The 16,086-nt window shown below is 52.2% G+C and overlaps 1 protein-coding gene across 4 annotated transcripts in view; it reads right to left on the bottom strand.

The window, feature by feature from the left end:
- Positions 1 to 2,643, bottom strand: part of PLEKHA7 (pleckstrin homology domain containing A7) — a 144,006-nt gene extending 141,363 nt beyond the window's left edge. For all 4 annotated transcript variants that reach the window (XM_069964987.1, XM_069964986.1, XM_069964989.1 and 1 more), the window contains exons 1-2: positions 2,530 to 2,643; positions 2,368 to 2,444 (exon numbers count right to left, since the gene is read on the bottom strand). In XM_069964987.1, coding sequence (XP_069821088.1) covers positions 2,368 to 2,444; positions 2,530 to 2,615 — 163 coding nt within the window. In that variant the 5' untranslated portion in view covers positions 2,616 to 2,643. The remainder of the gene's footprint in view (positions 1 to 2,367; positions 2,445 to 2,529) is intronic.
- Positions 2,644 to 16,086: the final 13,443 nt, after the last annotated feature.

Raw genomic sequence — 16,086 nt, 5'->3', positions numbered from 1 at the left:
CTATACAGGTGGGGGCAGTAGTAGTGATACTATACAGGTGGGGGCAGTAGTAGTAGTGATACTATACAGGTGGGGGCAGTAGCAGTAGTGATACTATACAGGTGGGGGCAGTAGTAGTAGTGATACTATACAGGTGGGGGCAGTAGTAGTAGTGATACTATACAGGTGGGGGCAGTAGTAGTAGTAGTAGTGATACTATACAGGTGGGGGCAGTAGTAGTAGTGATACTATACAGGTGGGGGCAGTAGTAGTAGTAGTGATACTATACAGGTGGGGGCAGTAGTAGTAGTAGTGATACTATACAGGTGGGGGCAGTAGTAGTAGTAGTGATACTATACAGGTGGGGGCAGTAGTAGTGATACTATACAGGTGGGGGCAGTAGTAGTGATACTATACAGGTGGGGGTAGTAGTAGTAGTAGTGATACTATACAGGTGGGGGTAGTAGTAGTAGTAGTGATACTATACAGGTGGGGGTAGTAGTAGTAGTAGTGATACTATACAGGTGGGGGCAGTAGTAGTAGTAGTGATACTATACAGGTGGGGGCAGTAGTAGTAGTAGTGATACTATACAGGTGGGGGCAGTAGTAGTAGTAGTGATACTATACAGGTGGGGGTAGTAGTAGTGATACTATACAGGTGGGGGCAGTAGTAGTAGTAGTGATACTATACAGGTGGGGGCAGTAGTAGTAGTAGTGATACTATACAGGTGGGGGCAGTAGTAGTGATACTATACAGGTGGGGGCAGTAGTAGTAGTAGTAGTGATACTATACAGGTGGGGGCAGCAGTAGTAGTAGTGATACTATACAGGTGGGGGCAGTAGTAGTAGTAGTAATACTATACAGGTGGGGGCAGTAGTAGTAGTAGTGATACTATACAGGTGGGGGCAGTAGTAGTGATACTATACAGGTGGGGGCAGTAGTAGTAGTAGTAGTGATACTATACAGGTGGGGGCAGTAGTAGTAGTGATACTATACAGGTGGGGGTAGTAGTAGTAGTAGTGATACTATACAGGTGGGGGTAGTAGTAGTAGTAGTGATACTATACAGGTGGGGGCAGTAGTAGTAGTAGTGATACTATACAGGTGGGGGCAGTAGTAGTGATACTATACAGGTGGGGGCAGTAGTAGTAGTAGTAGTGATACTATACAGGTGGGGGCAGTAGTAGTAGTAGTGTTACTATACAGGTGGGGGTAGTAGTAGTAGTAGTGATACTATACAGGTGGGGGCAGTAGTAGTAGTAGTAGTGATACTATACAGGTGGGGGCAGTAGTAGTAGTAGTGATACTATACAGGTGGGGGCAGCAGTAGTAGTAGTGATACTATACAGGTGGGGGCAGTAGTAGTAGTAGTGATACTATACAGGTGGGGGCAGTAGTAGTAGTAGTGATACTATACAGGTGGGGGCAGTAGTAGTAGTAGTGATACTATACAGGTGGGGGCAGTAGTAGTGATACTATACAGGTGGGGGCAGTAGTAGTAGTAGTGATACTATACAGGTGGGGGCAGTAGTAGTAGTAGTGATACTATACAGGTGGGGGCAGTAGTAGTAGTGATACTATACAGGTGGGGGCAGTAGTAGTAGTAGTAGTGATACTATACAGGTGGGGGCAGTAGTAGTAGTAGTAGTAGTGATACTATACAGGTGGGGGCAGTAGTAGTAGTAGTAGTGATACTATACAGGTGGGGGCAGTAGTAGTAGTAGTAGTGATACTATACAGGTGGGGGTAGTAGTAGTAGTAGTAGTAGTGATACTATACAGGTGGGGGCAGTAGTAGTAGTAGTAGTAGTGATACTATACAGGTGGGGGCAGTAGTAGTAGTAGTGATACTATACAGGTGGGGGTGGTAGTAGTAGTAGTGATACTATACAGGTGGGGGCAGTAGTAGTAGTAGTGATACTATACAGGTGGGGGTAGGGGTAGTAGTAGTAGTAGTAGTAGTGATACTATACAGGTGGGGGTGGTAGTAGTAGTAGTAGTGATACTATACAGGTGGGGGCAGTAGTAGTAGTAGTGATACTATACAGGTGGGGGTAGGGGTAGTAGTAGTAGTAGTAGTAGTGATACTATACAGGTGGGGGCAGTAGTAGTAGTGATACTATACAGGTGGGGGCAGTAGTAGTAGTAGTGATACTATACAGGTGGGGGCAGTAGTAGTAGTAGTGATACTATACAGGTGGGGGCAGTAGTAGTAGTAGTGATACTATACAGGTGGGGGCAGTAGTAGTAGTAGTGATACTATACAGGTGGGGGCAGTAGTAGTAGTAGTGATACTATACAGGTGGGGGCAGTAGTAGTAGTAGTAGTAGTGACATTGTACAGGTGAGCGGGGGTAGTAGTCATGACGTCACTCGCTGTAGTTCGGTACCTGAGCGGATCATGTGACCGGAGTTGACCGGTTCTCCGGTGCGGGGGTGCAGCCAGCTGGTGCTCCGGCTCCGGTCGCTGCGGGGATAGAGGAGACATGTTAGCCCCGGAGCCCCCGTCCCGGTCCCGGTCCCGTTCCCCCCGCCCCGTCCTCCCGTCTTACTCGATGAAGAAGACCCGTCCGTCCGCGCACACCCCGTACGACCAGTCCTCGGGTAAACTCTCCCGCCCGGCGCCCTCGTCCGCCATCTTCACCCCCCGCCCGGGTCCCGGAGGAGCGGCGCGTCCCCGAGCAGTGCGCGCCCCCGCCCCCTGAGGTAACAGTGTCACAAACTACAAGCACGTGACCGCCACCTGTGACTACAACTCCCAGCATCCCCCACTCCCTGAGGTAACAGTGTGAGGAGACCGGAGCACGTGACCGCCACCTGTGACTACAACTCCCAGCATCCCCCACTCCAGAGTGACCGTATCACTCAGGTAGGTTGGGTACACAGCTCACCTTACAGTATCTATAGCAGCTCAGTAGACAGTATCACATTTCACAGGCTTAGATACAGCGACTCAGTAGACAGTATCACATCTCATAGGCTTAGATACAGCGGCTCAGTAGACAGTATCACATCTCATAGGCTTAGATACAGCGGCTCAGTAGACAGTATCACATCTCATAGGCTTAGATACAGCGGCTCAGTAGACAGTATCACATCTCATAGGCTTAGATACAGCGGCTCAGTAGACAGTATCACATCTCATAGGCTTAGATACAGCGGCTCAGTAGACAGTATCACATCTCATAGGCTTAGATACAGCGGCTCAGTAGACAGTATCACATCTCATAGGCTTAGATACAGCGGCTCAGTAGACAGTATCACATCTCATAGGCTTAGATACAGCGGCTCAGTAGATAGTATCACATTTCACAGGCTTAGATACAGCGGCTCAGTAGACAGTATCACATGTCATAGGCTTAGATACAACGGCTCAGTAGACAGTATCACATCTCATAGGCTTAGATACAGCGGCTCAGTAGATAGTATCACATTTCACAGGCTTAGATACAGCGGCTCAGTAGACAGTATCACATGTCATAGGCTTAGATACAGCGGCTCAGTAGACAGTATCACATCTCATAGGCTTAGATACAGCGGCTCAGTAGACAGTATCACATCTCATAGGCTTAGATACAGCGGCTCAGTAGATAGTATCACATTTCACAGGCTTAGATACAGCGGCTCAGTAGACAGTATCACATGTCATAGGCTTAGATACAGCGGCTCAGTAGACAGTATCACATCTCATAGGCTTAGATACAGCAGCTCAGTAGACAGTATCACATCTCATAGGCTTAGATACAGCGACTCAGTAGACAGTATCACATCTCATAGGCTTAGATACAGCGGCTCAGTAGACAGTATCACATTTCACAGGCTTAGATACAGCGACTCAGTAGACAGTATCACATCTCATAGGCTTAGATACAGCTGCTCAGTAGACAGTATCACATCTCATAGGCTTAGATACAGCGGATCAGTAGACAGAATCACATCTCATAGGCTTAGATAGAGCGGCTCAGTAGACAGTATCACATCTCATAGGCTTAGATACAGCGGATCAGTAGACAGAATCACATCTCATAGGCTTAGATACAGCGGCTCAGTAGACAGTATCACATCTCATAGGCTTAGATACAGCGGATCAGTAGACAGAATCACATCTCATAGGCTTAGATACAGCGGCTCAGTAGACAGTATCACATGTCATAGGCTTAGATACAGCGGCTCAGTAGACAGTATCACATCTCATAGGCTTAGATACAGCGGCTCAGTAGACAGAATCACATCTCATAGGCTTAGATAGAGCGGCTCAGTAGATAGTATCACATTTCACAGGCTTAGATACAGCGGCTCAGTAGACAGTATCACATCTCATAGGCTTAGATACAGCGGCTCAGTAGACAGTATCACATCTCATAGGCTTAGATACAGCGGCTCAGTAGACAGTATCACATCTCATAGGCTTAGATACAGCGGCTCAGTAGACAGAATCACATCTCATAGGCTTAGATAGAGCGGCTCAGTAGATAGTATCACATTTCACAGGCTTAGATACAGCGGCTCAGTAGACAGTATCATATCTCATAGGCTTAGATACAGCGGCTCAGTAGACAGTATCACATCTCATAGGCTTAGATACAGCGGCTCAGTAGACAGTATCACATCTCATAGGCTTAGATACAGCGGATCAGTAGACAGTATCACATCTCATAGGCTTAGATACAGCGGCTCAGTAGCCCTTCCCTTATGTCTTAACCTGCAGGAATAGGGAGATTATATCTACCTGCAATGATAGGACAGATGGGAACAGCAATTAAATACTTAATTTCCCCGCCTATAAGACCCGGCCAACCCTGGGTACTTGTCTGTTCTCTCCTCCTGTAGGATGGGAGCAGGCTCAGGCCTATGTGTCTGTTCTCTCCTCCTGTAGGATGGGAGCAGGCTCAGGCCTATGTGTGTGTTCTCTCCTCCTGTAGGATGGGAGCAGGCTCAGGCCTATGTGTGTGTTCTCTCCTCCTGTAGGATGGGAGCAGGCTCAGGCCTATGTGTGTGTTCTCTCCTGTAGGATGGGAGCAGGCTCAGGCCTATGTGTGTGTTCTCTCCTGTAGGATGGGAGCAGGCTCAGGCCTATGTGTGTGTTCTCTCCTCCTGTAGGATGGGAGCAGGCTCAGGCCTATGTGTGTGTTCTCTCCTCCTGTATGATGGGAGCAGGCTCAGGCCTATGTGTGTGTTCTCTCCTCCTGTAGGATGGGAGCAGGCTCAGGCCTATGTGTGTGTTCTCTCCTCCTGTAGGATGGGACCAGGCTCAGGCCTATGTGTGTGTTCTCTCCTCCTGTAGGATGGCAGCAGGCTCAGGCCTATGTGTGTGTTCTCTCCTCCTGTAGGATGGGAGCAGGCTCAGGCTCAGGCCTATGTGTGTGTTCTCTCCTCCTGTAGGATGGGAGCAGGCTCAGGCCTATGTATGTGTTCTCTCCTCCTGTAGGATAGGAGCAGGCTCAGGCCTATGTGTGTGTTCTCTCCTCCTGTAGGATGGGAGCAGGCTCAGGCCTATGTGTGTGTTCTCTCCTCCTGTAGGATGGGCTCAGGCCTATGTGTGTGTTCTCTCCTCCTGTAGGATGGGACCAGGCTCAGGCCTATGTGTGTGTTCTCTCCTCCTGTAGGATGGGACCAGGCTCAGGCCTATGTGTGTGTTCTCTCCTCCTGTAGGATGGGCTCAGGCTCAGGCCTATGTGTGTGTTCTCTCCTCCTGTAGGATGGGAGCAGGCTCAGGCCTATGTGTGTGTTCTCTCCTCCTGTAGGATGGGAGCAGGCTCAGGCCTATGTGTGTGTTCTCTCCTCCTGTAGGATGGGCTCAGGCCTATGTGTGTGTTCTCTCCTCCTGTAGGATGGGAGCAGGCTCAGGCTCAGGCCTATGTGTGTGTTCTCTCCTCCTGCAGGATGGGAGCAGGCTCAGGCCTATGTGTGTGTTCTCTCCTCCTGTAGGATGGGAGCAGGCTCAGGCCTATGTGTGTGTTCTCTCCTCCTGTAGGATGGGAGCAGGCTCAGGCCTATGTCTGTGTTCTCTCCTCCTGTAGGATGGGAGCAGGCTCAGGCCTATGTGTGTTCTCTCCTCCTGTAGGATGGGAGCAGGCTCAGGCCTATGTGTGTGTTCTCTCCTGTAGGATGGGAGCAGGCTCAGGCCTATGTGTGTTCTCTCCTCCTGTAGGATGGGAGCAGGCTCAGGCCTATGTGTGTGTTCTCTCCTGTAGCATAGGAGCAGGCTCAGGCCTATGTGTGTGTTCTCTCCTCCTGTAGGATGGGAGCAGGCTCAGGCCTATGTGTGTGTTCTCTCCTCCTGTAGGATGGGAGCAGGCTCAGGCCTATGTGTGTGTGTTCTCTCCTCCTGTAGGATAGGAGCAGGCTCAGGCCTATGTGTGTGTTCTCTCCTCCTGTAGGATGGGAGCAGGCTCAGGCCTATGTGTGTGTTCTCTCCTCCTGTAGGATGGGAGCAGGCTCAGGCCTATGTGTGTGTTCTCTCCTGTAGGATGGGAGCAGGCTCAGGCCTATGTGTGTGCTCTCTCCTGTAGGATGGGAGCAGGCTCAGGCCTATGTGTGTTTTCTCTCCTCCTGTAGGATGGGAGCAGGCTCAGGCCTATGTGTGTGTTCTCTCCTCCTGTAGGATGGGAGCAGGCTCAGGCTCAGGCCTATGTGTGTGTTCTCTCCTCCTGTAGGATGGGACCAGGCTTAGGCCTATGTATGTGTTCTCTCCTGTAGGATGGGAGCAGGCTCAGGCCTATGTGTGTGTTCTCTCCTCCTGTAGGATGGGAGCAGGCTCAGGCCTATGTGTGTGTTCTCTCCTCCTGTAGGATGGGAGCAGGCTCAGGCCTATGTGTGTGTTCTCTCCTCCTGTAGGATGGGAGCAGGCTCAGGCCTATGTGTGTGTTCTCTCCTCCTGTAGAATAGGAGCAGGCTCAGGCCTATGTGTGTGTTCTCTCCTCCTGTATGATGGGAGCAGGCTCAGGCCTATGTGTGTGTGTGTGTTCTCTCTCCTGCTGTAGGATGGGAGCAGGCTCAGGCCTATGTGTGTGTTCTCTCCTGTAGGATGGGAGCAGGCTCAGGCCTATGTGTGTGTTCTCTCCTCCTGTAGGATAGGAGCAGGCTCAGGCCTATGTGTGTGTTCTCTCCTGTATGATGGGAGCAGGCTCAGGCCTATGTGTGTGTTCTCTCCCCCTGTAGGATGGGAGCAGGCTCAGGCCTATGTGTGTGTTCTCTCCCCCTGTAGGATAGGAGCAGGCTCAGGCCTATGTGTGTTCTCTCCTCCTGTATGATGGGAGCAGGCTCAGGCCTATGTGTGTGTTCTCTCCTGTAGGATGGGAGCAGGCTCAGGCCTATGTGTGTGTTCTCTCCTCCTGTAGGATGGGAGCAGGCTCAGGCCTATGTGTGTGTGTTCTCTCCTCCTGTAGGATGGGAGCAGGCTCAGGCCTATGTGTGTGTGTTCTCTCCTCCTGTAGGATGGGAGCAGGCTCAGGCCTATGTGTGTGTTCTCTCCTCCTGTAGGATAGGAGCAGGCTCAGGCCTATGTGTGTGTTCTCTCCTCCTGTAGGATGGGAGCAGGCTCAGGCTCAGGCCTATGTGTGTTCTCTCTCCTCCTGTAGGATGGGAGCAGGCTCAGGCCTATGTGTGTTCTCTCCTCCTGTAGGATGGGAGCAGGCTCAGGCCTATGTGTGTGTTCTCTCCTACTGTAGGATGGGAGCAGGCTCAGGCCTATGTGTGTGTTCTCTCCTCCTGTAGGATGGGAGCAGGCTCAGGCTCAGGCCTATGTGTGTCTTCTCTCCTCCTGTAGGATGGGAGCAGGCTCAGGCCTATGTGTGTGTTCTCTCCTCCTATAGGATGGGAGCAGGCTCAGGCCTATGTGTGTGTTCTCTCCTCCTATAGGATGGGAGCAGGCTCAGGCCTATGTGTGTGTTCTCTCCTGTAGGATGGGACCAGGCTCAGGCCTATGTGTGTGTGTGTTCTCTCCTGTAGGATAGGAGCAGGCTCAGGCCTATGTGTGTGTGTGTTCTCTCCTGTAGGATGGGAGCAGGCTCAGGCCTATGTGTGTGTGTGTTCTCTCCTGTAGGATGGGAGCAGGCTCAGGCCTATGTGTGTGTTCTCTCCTCCTGTAGGATAGAAGCAGGCTCAGGCCTATGTGTGTGTTCTCTCCTCCTGTAGGATGGGAGCAGGCTCAGGCCTATGTGTGTGTTCTCTCCTCCTGTAGGATGGGAGCAGGCTCAGGCTCAGGCCTATGTGTGTGTTCTCTCCTCCTGTAGGATGGGAGCAGGCTCAGGCTCAGGCATATGTGTGTGTTCTCTCCTCCTGAAGGATGAGAGCAGGCTCAGGCCTATGTGTGTGTTCTCTCCTGTAGGATGGGAGCAGGCTCAGGCCTATGTGTGTGTTCTCTCCTGCTGTAGGATGGGAGCAGGCTCAGGCCTATGTGTGTGTTCTCTCCTGTAGGATGGGAGCAGGCTCAGGCCTATGTGTGTGTTCTCTCCTCCTGTAGGATGGGAGCAGGCTCAGGCCTATGTGTGTGTTCTCTCCTCCTGTAGGATGGGACCAGGCTCAGGCCTATGTGTGTGTTCTCTCCTCCTGTAGGATGGGAGCAGGCTCAGGCCTATGTGTGTGTTCTCCTCCTCCTGTAGGATGGGAGCAGGCTCAGGCCTATGTGTTGTTCTCTCCTCCTGTAGGATGTGAGCAGGCTCAGGCCTATGTGTGTGTTCTCTCCTGTAGGATGGGAGCAGGCTCAGGCCTATGTGTGTGTTCTCTCCTCCTGTAGGATGGGAGCAGGCTCAGGCCTATGTGTGTGTTCTCTCCTCCTGTAGGATGGGAGCAGGCTCAGGCCTATGTGTGTGTTCTCTCCTCCTGTAGGATAGGAGCAGGCTCAGGCCTATGTGTGTGTTCTCTCCTCCTGTAGGATGTGAGCAGGCTCAGGCCTATGTGTGTGTTCTCTCCTGTAGGATGGGAGCAGGCTCAGGCCTATGTGTGTGTTCTCTCCTCCTGTAGGATGGGAGCAGGCTCAGGCCTATGTGTGTGTTCTCTCCTCCTGTAGGATGGGAGCAGGCTCAGGCCTATGTTGTGTGTTCTCTCCTCCTGTAGGATGGCAGCAGGCTCAGGCCTATGTATGTGTTCTCTCCTCCTGTAGGATGGAGCAGGCTCAGGCCTATGTGTGTGTTCTCTCCTCCTGTAGGATGGGAGCAGGCTCAGGCTCAGGCCTATGTGTGTGTTCTCTCCTCCTGTAGGATGGGACCAGGCTCAGGCCTATGTGTGTGTTCTCTCCTCCTGTAGGATGGGAGCAGGCTCAGGCCTGTGTGTGTGTTCTCTCCTCCTGTAGAATAGGAGCAGGCTCAGGCCTATGTGTGGGTTTCTCGTCCTCCTGTAGGATGGGAGTCAGGCTCAGGCCTATGTGTGTGTTCTCTCCTCCTGTAGGATGGGAGCAGGCTCAGGCCTATGTGTGTGTTCTCTCCTCCTGTAGGATGGGAGCAGGCTCAGGCTCAGGCTCAGGCCTATGTGTGGTGGTTCTCTCATCCTGTAGGATGGGAGCAGGCTCAGGCCTATGTGTGTGTTCTCTCCTCCTGTAGGATGGGAGCAGGCTCAGGCCTATGTGTGTGTTCTCTCCTCCTGTAGGATGGGAGCAGGCTCAGGCCTATGTGTGTGTTCTCTCCTCCTGTAGGATGGGACCAGGCTCAGGCCTATGTGTGTGTTCTCTCCTCCTGTAGGATGGGAGCAGGCTCAGGCCTATGTGTGTTCTCTCCTCCTGTAGGATGGGAGCAGGCTCAGGCCTATGTGTGTGTTCTCTCCTCCTGTAGGATGGGATCAGGCTCAGGCCTATGTGTGTGTTCTCTCCTCCTGTAGGATGGGAGCAGGCTCAGGCTCAGGCCTATGTGTGTTCTCTCCTCCTGTAGGATGGGAGCAGGCTCAGGCCTATGTGTGTGTTCTCTCCTCGTATAGGATGGGAGCAGACTCAAGCTTATGTGTGTTTTCTCTCCTCCTGTAGGATAGGAGCAGGCTCAGGCCTATGTGTGTGTTCTCTCCTCCTGCAGGATAGGAGCAGGCTCAGGCCTATGTGTGTGTGTTCTCTCCTCGTGTAGGATAGGAGCAGGCTCAGGCCTATGTGTTTTCTCTCCTGTAGGATGGGAGCAGGCTTAGGCTCAGGCCTATGTGTGTTCTCTCCTCCTGTAGGATAGGAGCAGGCTCAGGCCTATGTGTGTGTTCTCTCCTCCTGTAGGATGGGAGCAGGCTCAGGCCTATGTGTGTGTTCTCTCCTCCTGTAGAATAGGAGCAGGCTCAGGCCTATGTGTGTGTTCTCTCCTGTAGGATAGGAGCAGGCTCAGGCCTATGTGTGTGTTCTCTCCTCCTGTAGGATAGGAGCAGGCTCAGGCCTATGTGTGTGTTCTCTCCTCCTGTAGGATGTGAGCAGGCTCAGGCCTATGTGTGTGTTCTCTCCTCCTGTAGGATGGGAGCAGGCTCAGGCCTATGTGTGTGTTCTCTCCTGTAGGATGGGACCAGGCTTAGGCCTATGTGTGTGTTCTCTCCTCCTGTAGGATGGGAGCAGGCTCAGGCCTATGTGTGTGTTCTCTCCTCCTGTAGGAATGGGAGCAGCCCCCCCCCCCCCTCAGGCTCAGGCCTATGTGTGTGTTCTCTCCTCCTGTAGGATGGGATCAGGCTCAGGCCTATGTGTGTGTTCTCTCCTCCTGTAGGATGGGAGCAGGCTCAGGCCTATGTGTGTGTTCTCTCCTCCTGTAGGATGGGAGCAGGCTCAGGCCTATGTGTGCGTTCTCTCCTCTTGTAGGATGGGAGCAGGCTCAGGCCTATGTGTGTGTTCTCTCCTGTAGGATGGGAGCAGGCTCAGGCCTATGTGTGTGTTCTCTCCTCCTGTAGGATGGGAGCAGGCTCAGGCCTATGTCTGTGTTCTCTCCTCCTGTAGGATGGGAGCAGGCTCAGGCTAGTGTGTGTGTTTCTCTCCCCTGTAGGATAGAAGCAGGCTCAGTCCTTTGTGTGTGTTCTCTCCTCCTGTAGGATAGAAGCAGGCTCAGGCCTATGTGTGTGTTCTCTCCTCCTGTAGGATGGGAGCAGGCTCAGGCCTATGTGTGTGTTCTCTCCTCCTGTAGGATGGGAGCAGGCTCAGGCCTATGTGTGTGTTCTCTCCTCCTGTAGGATAGAAGCAGGCTCAGGCCTATGTGTGTGTTCTCTCCTGTAGGATGGGAGCAGGCTCAGGCCTATGTGTGTGTTCTCTCCTCCTGTAGGATGGGAGCAGGCTCAGGCCTATGTGTGTGTTCTCTCCTCCTGTAGGATGGGAGCAGGCTCAGGCCTGTGTGTGTGTTCTCTCCTCCTGTAGGATAGGAGCAGGCTCAGGCCTATGTGTGTGTTCTCTCCTCCTGTAGGATGGGAGCAGGCTCAGGCCTATGTGTGTGTTCTCTCCTCCTGTAGGATGGGAGCAGGCTCAGGCCTATGTGTGTGTTCTCTCCTCCTGTAGGATAGGAGCAGGCTCAGGCCTATGTGTGTGTTCTCTCCTCCTGTAGGATGGGAGCAGGCTCGGGCCTATGTGTGTGTTCTCTCCTCCTGTAGGATAGGAGCAGGCTCAGGCCTATGTGTGTGTTCTCTCCTCCTGTAGGATGGGAGCAGGCTCAGGCCTATGTGTGTGTTCTCTCCTGTAGGATGGGAGCAGGCTCAGGCCTATGTGTGTGTTCTCTCCTCCTGTAGGATGGGAGCAGGCTCAGGCCTATGTGTGTGTTCTCTCCTCCTGTAGGATGGGAGCAGGCTCAGGCCTATGTGTGTGTTCTCTCCTCCTGTAGGATGGGAGCAGGCTCAGGCTCAGGCCTATGTGTGTGTTCTCTCCTCCTGTAGGATGGGAGCAGGCTCAGGCCTATGTGTGTGTTCTCTCCTCCTGTAGAATGGGAGCAGGCTCAGGCCTATGTGTGTGTTCTCTCCTCCTGTAGGATGGGAGCAGGCTCAGGCCTATGTGTGTGTCCTCTCCTCCTGTAGAATGGGAGCAGGCTCAGGCCTATGTGTGTGTTCTCTCCTCCTGTAGGATGGGAGCAGGCTCAGGCTCAGGCCTATGTGTGTGTTCTCTCCTCCTGTAGGATGGGAGCAGGCTCAGGCCTATGTGTGTGTTCTCTCCTCCTGTAGGATGGGAGCAGGCTCAGGCTCAGGCCTATGTGTGTGTTCTCTCCTCCTGTAGGATGGGAGCAGGCTCAGGCCTATGTGTGTGTTCTCTCCTCCTGTAGAATGGGAGCAGGCTCAGGCCTATGTGTGTGTTCTCTCCTCCTGTAGGATGGGAGCAGGCTCAGGCTCAGGCCTATGTGTGTGTTCTCTCCTCCTGTAGGATGGGAGCAGGCTCAGGCCTATGTGTGTGTTCTCTCCTCCTGTAGGATGGGAGCAGGCTCAGGCCTATGTGTGTGTTCTCTCCTCCTGTAGGATGGGAGCAGGCTCAGGCCTATGTGTGTGTTCTCTCCTCCTGTAGGATGGGAGCAGGCTCAGGCCTATGTGTGTGTTCTCTCCTCCTGTAGGATGGGAGCAGGCTCAGGCCTATGTGTGTGTTCTCTCCTCCTGTAGGATGGGAGCAGGCTCAGGCCTATGTGTGTGTTCTCTCCTGTAGAATAGGAGCAGGCTCAGGCCTATGTGTGTGTTCTCTCCTCCTGTAGGATGGGAGCAGGCTCAGGCTCAGGCCTATGTGTGTGTTCTCTCCTGTAGGATGGGACCAGGCTCAGGCCTATGTGTGTTCTCTCCTCCTGTAGGATGGGAGCAGGCTCAGGCTTATGTGTGTGTTCTCTCCTCCTGTAGGATGGGAGCAGGCTCAGGCTCAGGCCTATGTGTGTGTTCTCTCCTCCTGTAGGATGGGAGCAGGCTCAGGCTCAGGCCTATGTGTGTTCTCTCCTCCTGTAGGATGGGAGCAGGCTCAGGCCTATGTGTGTGTTCTCTCCTCCTGTAGGATGGGAGCAGGCTCAGGCCTATGTGTGTGTTCTCTCCTCCTGTAGGATGGGAGCAGGCTCAGGCTCAGGCCTATGTGTGTGTTCTCTCCTCCTGTAGGATGGGAGCAGGCTCAGGCCTATGTGTGTGTTCTCTCCTCCTGTAGGATGGGAGCAGGCTCAGGCTCAGGCCTATGTGTGTCTTGCTTCCCTTTTCAGTGATTCTTTCTTTCCTCATGGTCCTGTGGAGGGAGCAGTGTATATATATATATGTATATTGGTAGTGTTTGTGCTGCTGTGCTGTATCAGAGAGGAGATATGTCCCCTGTGTTGGTGCAGCTGGTGGATCCCTCGGCTTCTCTATCAGTAATTATCATGGCGGCTCTCTCACTTCTTCTGATACTTCAGCAAGTTAGGGCCCTATTCCACCGGACGATTATCGTTCAGATTATCGTTAAATCGTTCGAATCTAAACGATAATCATTCGGTTGAAATGCAGTTAACGATTAACGACCGAACGAGAAATCGTTGATCGCTTTATAAGACCTGGACCTATTTTTATTGTTGCTCGTTCGAAAAAATGTTTGCAAATAGTTCACATTGAATAAGACCTCGTTCGGTCGTTCGCAATAGATACGAACGCAATAGCGAAGAAAAACGATCGCAATTACTGTCATAAGTAACGATTATCGTTCCATGGAAATGAGTGAACGTTTTCAGGTCTTTCGCAATAGCGGTCGTTTGAGATCGTTAATCGTTAATGATTATGTGAGCGATAATCGTCCGGTGGAATAGGGTTCTTATTCTGCCTTTTTATCTTCTGGACTGTATGTGTGAGCTGGAAGCCTGCGCCATGTGTCAGGAGGCCATTGTGTACATGGGTAATACAGCGAATGTACCTGATGGTAGGACACCTGGGGGGATGATTCCCGACACTGGTTGTGTATACACCTGGGGGATGATTCCCGGCTCTGGTTGTGTATACACCTGGGGGGATGATTCCTGGTACTGGTTGTGTATACACCTGGGGGGGATGATTCCTGGCTCTGGTTGTGTATACACTTGCGGAGATGATTCCTGGCACTGGTTGTGTATACACCTGGGGGATGATTCCCGGCACTGGTTGTGTATACACCTGGGGGATGATTCCCGGCACTGGTTGTGTATACACCTGGGGGATGATTCCCGGCACTGGTTGTGTATACACCTGGGGGATGATTCCCGGCACTGGTTGTGTATACACCTGGGGGATGATTCCCGGCACTGGTTGTGTATACACCTGGGGGATGATTCCCGGCACTGGTTGTGTATACACCTGGGGGGATGATTCCCGGCACTTGTTGTGTATACACTTGCGGAGATGATTCCTGGTACTGGCTGTGTATACACCTGCAGGGATGATTCCCGACTCTGGTTGTGTATACACCTGGGGGGATGATTCCTGGTACTGGTTGTGTATACACTTGCGGAGATGATTCCCGGCATTGGTTGTGTATACACCTGGGGGGGATGATTCCTGGTACTGGTTGTGTATACACCTGGGGGGGATGATTCCTGGCTCTGGTTGTGTATACACCTGCGGAGATGATTCCTGGTACTGGTTGTGTATACACTTGCGGAGATGATTCCTGGTACTGGTTGTGTATACACCTGGGGGGGGGGATGATTCCTGGCTCTGGTTGTGTATACACTTGCGGAGATGATTCCTGGTACTGGTTGTGTATACACCTGCGGGGGATGATTCCCGACTCTGGTTGTATATACACTTGCCTAGATGATTCCTGGTACTGGTTGTGTATACACCTGGGGGGGATGATTCCTGGCTCTGGTTGTGTATACACTTGTGGAGATGATTCCTGGCACTTGTTGTGTATACACTTGCGGAGATGATTCCTGGTGCTGGTTGTGTATACACCTGCAGGGATGATTCCCGGCTCTGGTTGTGTATACACTTGCGGAGATGATTCCCGGCTCTGGTTGTGTATACACTTGCGGAGATGATTCCTGGCACTGGTTGTGTATACACCTGGGGGGATGATTCCTGGTACTGGTTGTGTATACACCTGGGGGGGATGATTCCTGGCTCTGGTTGTGTATACACTTGCGGAGATGATTCCTGGCTCTGGTTGTGTATACACCTGCGGAGATGATTCCTGGTACTGGTTGTGTATACAGCTGGGGGGGATGATTCCTGGCACTGGTTGTGTATACACTTGCGGAGATGATTCCCGGCACTTGTTGTGTATACACCTGCGGAGATGATTCCTGGCACTGGTTGTGTATACACCTGCAGGGATGATTCCCGGCTCTGGTTGTGTATACACTTGCGGAGATGATTCCTGGTACTGGTTGTGTATACACCTGGGGGGGATGATTCCCGGCTCTGGTTGTGTATACACCTGCGGAGATGATTCCCGGCACTTGTTGTGTATACACTTGCGGAGATGATTCCTGGCACTGGTTGTGTATACACTTGCGGAGATGATTCCCGGCACTTGTTGTGTATACACCTGGGGGGGATGATTCCTGGTACTGGTTGTGTATACACTTGCGGAGATGATTCCCGGCACTTGTTGTGTATACACCTGGGGGGATGATTCCTGGTACTGGTTGTGTATACACCTGGGGGGGATGATTCCTGGCTCTGGTTGTGTATACACTTGCGGAGATGATTCCCGGCACTGGTTGTGTATACACCTGGGGGGGATGATTCCTGGTACTGGTTGTGTATACACTTGCGGAGATGATTCCTGGCACTGGTTGTGTATACACCTGGGGGGATGATTCCTGGTACTGGTTGTGTATACACCTGGGGGGATGATTCCCGGCTCTGGTTGTGTATACACTTGTGGAGGTGATTCCTGGTACTGGTTGTGTATACACCTGGGGGGGATGATTCCTGGCTCTGGTTGTGTATACACCTGCAGGGATGATTCCTGGCTCTGGTTGTGTATACACTTGCGGAGATGATTCCTGGTACTGGTTGTGTATACACCTGGGGGGGATGATTCCTGGTACTGGTTGTGTATACACTTGCGGAGATGATTCCCGGCTCTGGTTGTGTATACACCTGGGGGGGGGGATGATTCCTGGCACTGGTTGTGTATACACCTGGGGGGGATGATTCCCGGCTCTGGTTGTGTATACACCTGGGGGGGATGATTCCCGGCTCTGGTTGTGTATACACCTGGGGGAGATGATTCCTGGCTCTGGTTGTGTATACACCTGCGGAGATGATTCCTG

The sequence above is a fragment of the Dendropsophus ebraccatus genome, chromosome 4, assembly GCF_027789765.1.
Source record: "Dendropsophus ebraccatus isolate aDenEbr1 chromosome 4, aDenEbr1.pat, whole genome shotgun sequence".
Taxonomy (NCBI): domain Eukaryota; kingdom Metazoa; phylum Chordata; class Amphibia; order Anura; family Hylidae; genus Dendropsophus; species Dendropsophus ebraccatus.
This window is presented reverse-complemented; position numbering and strand designations above follow the sequence as displayed.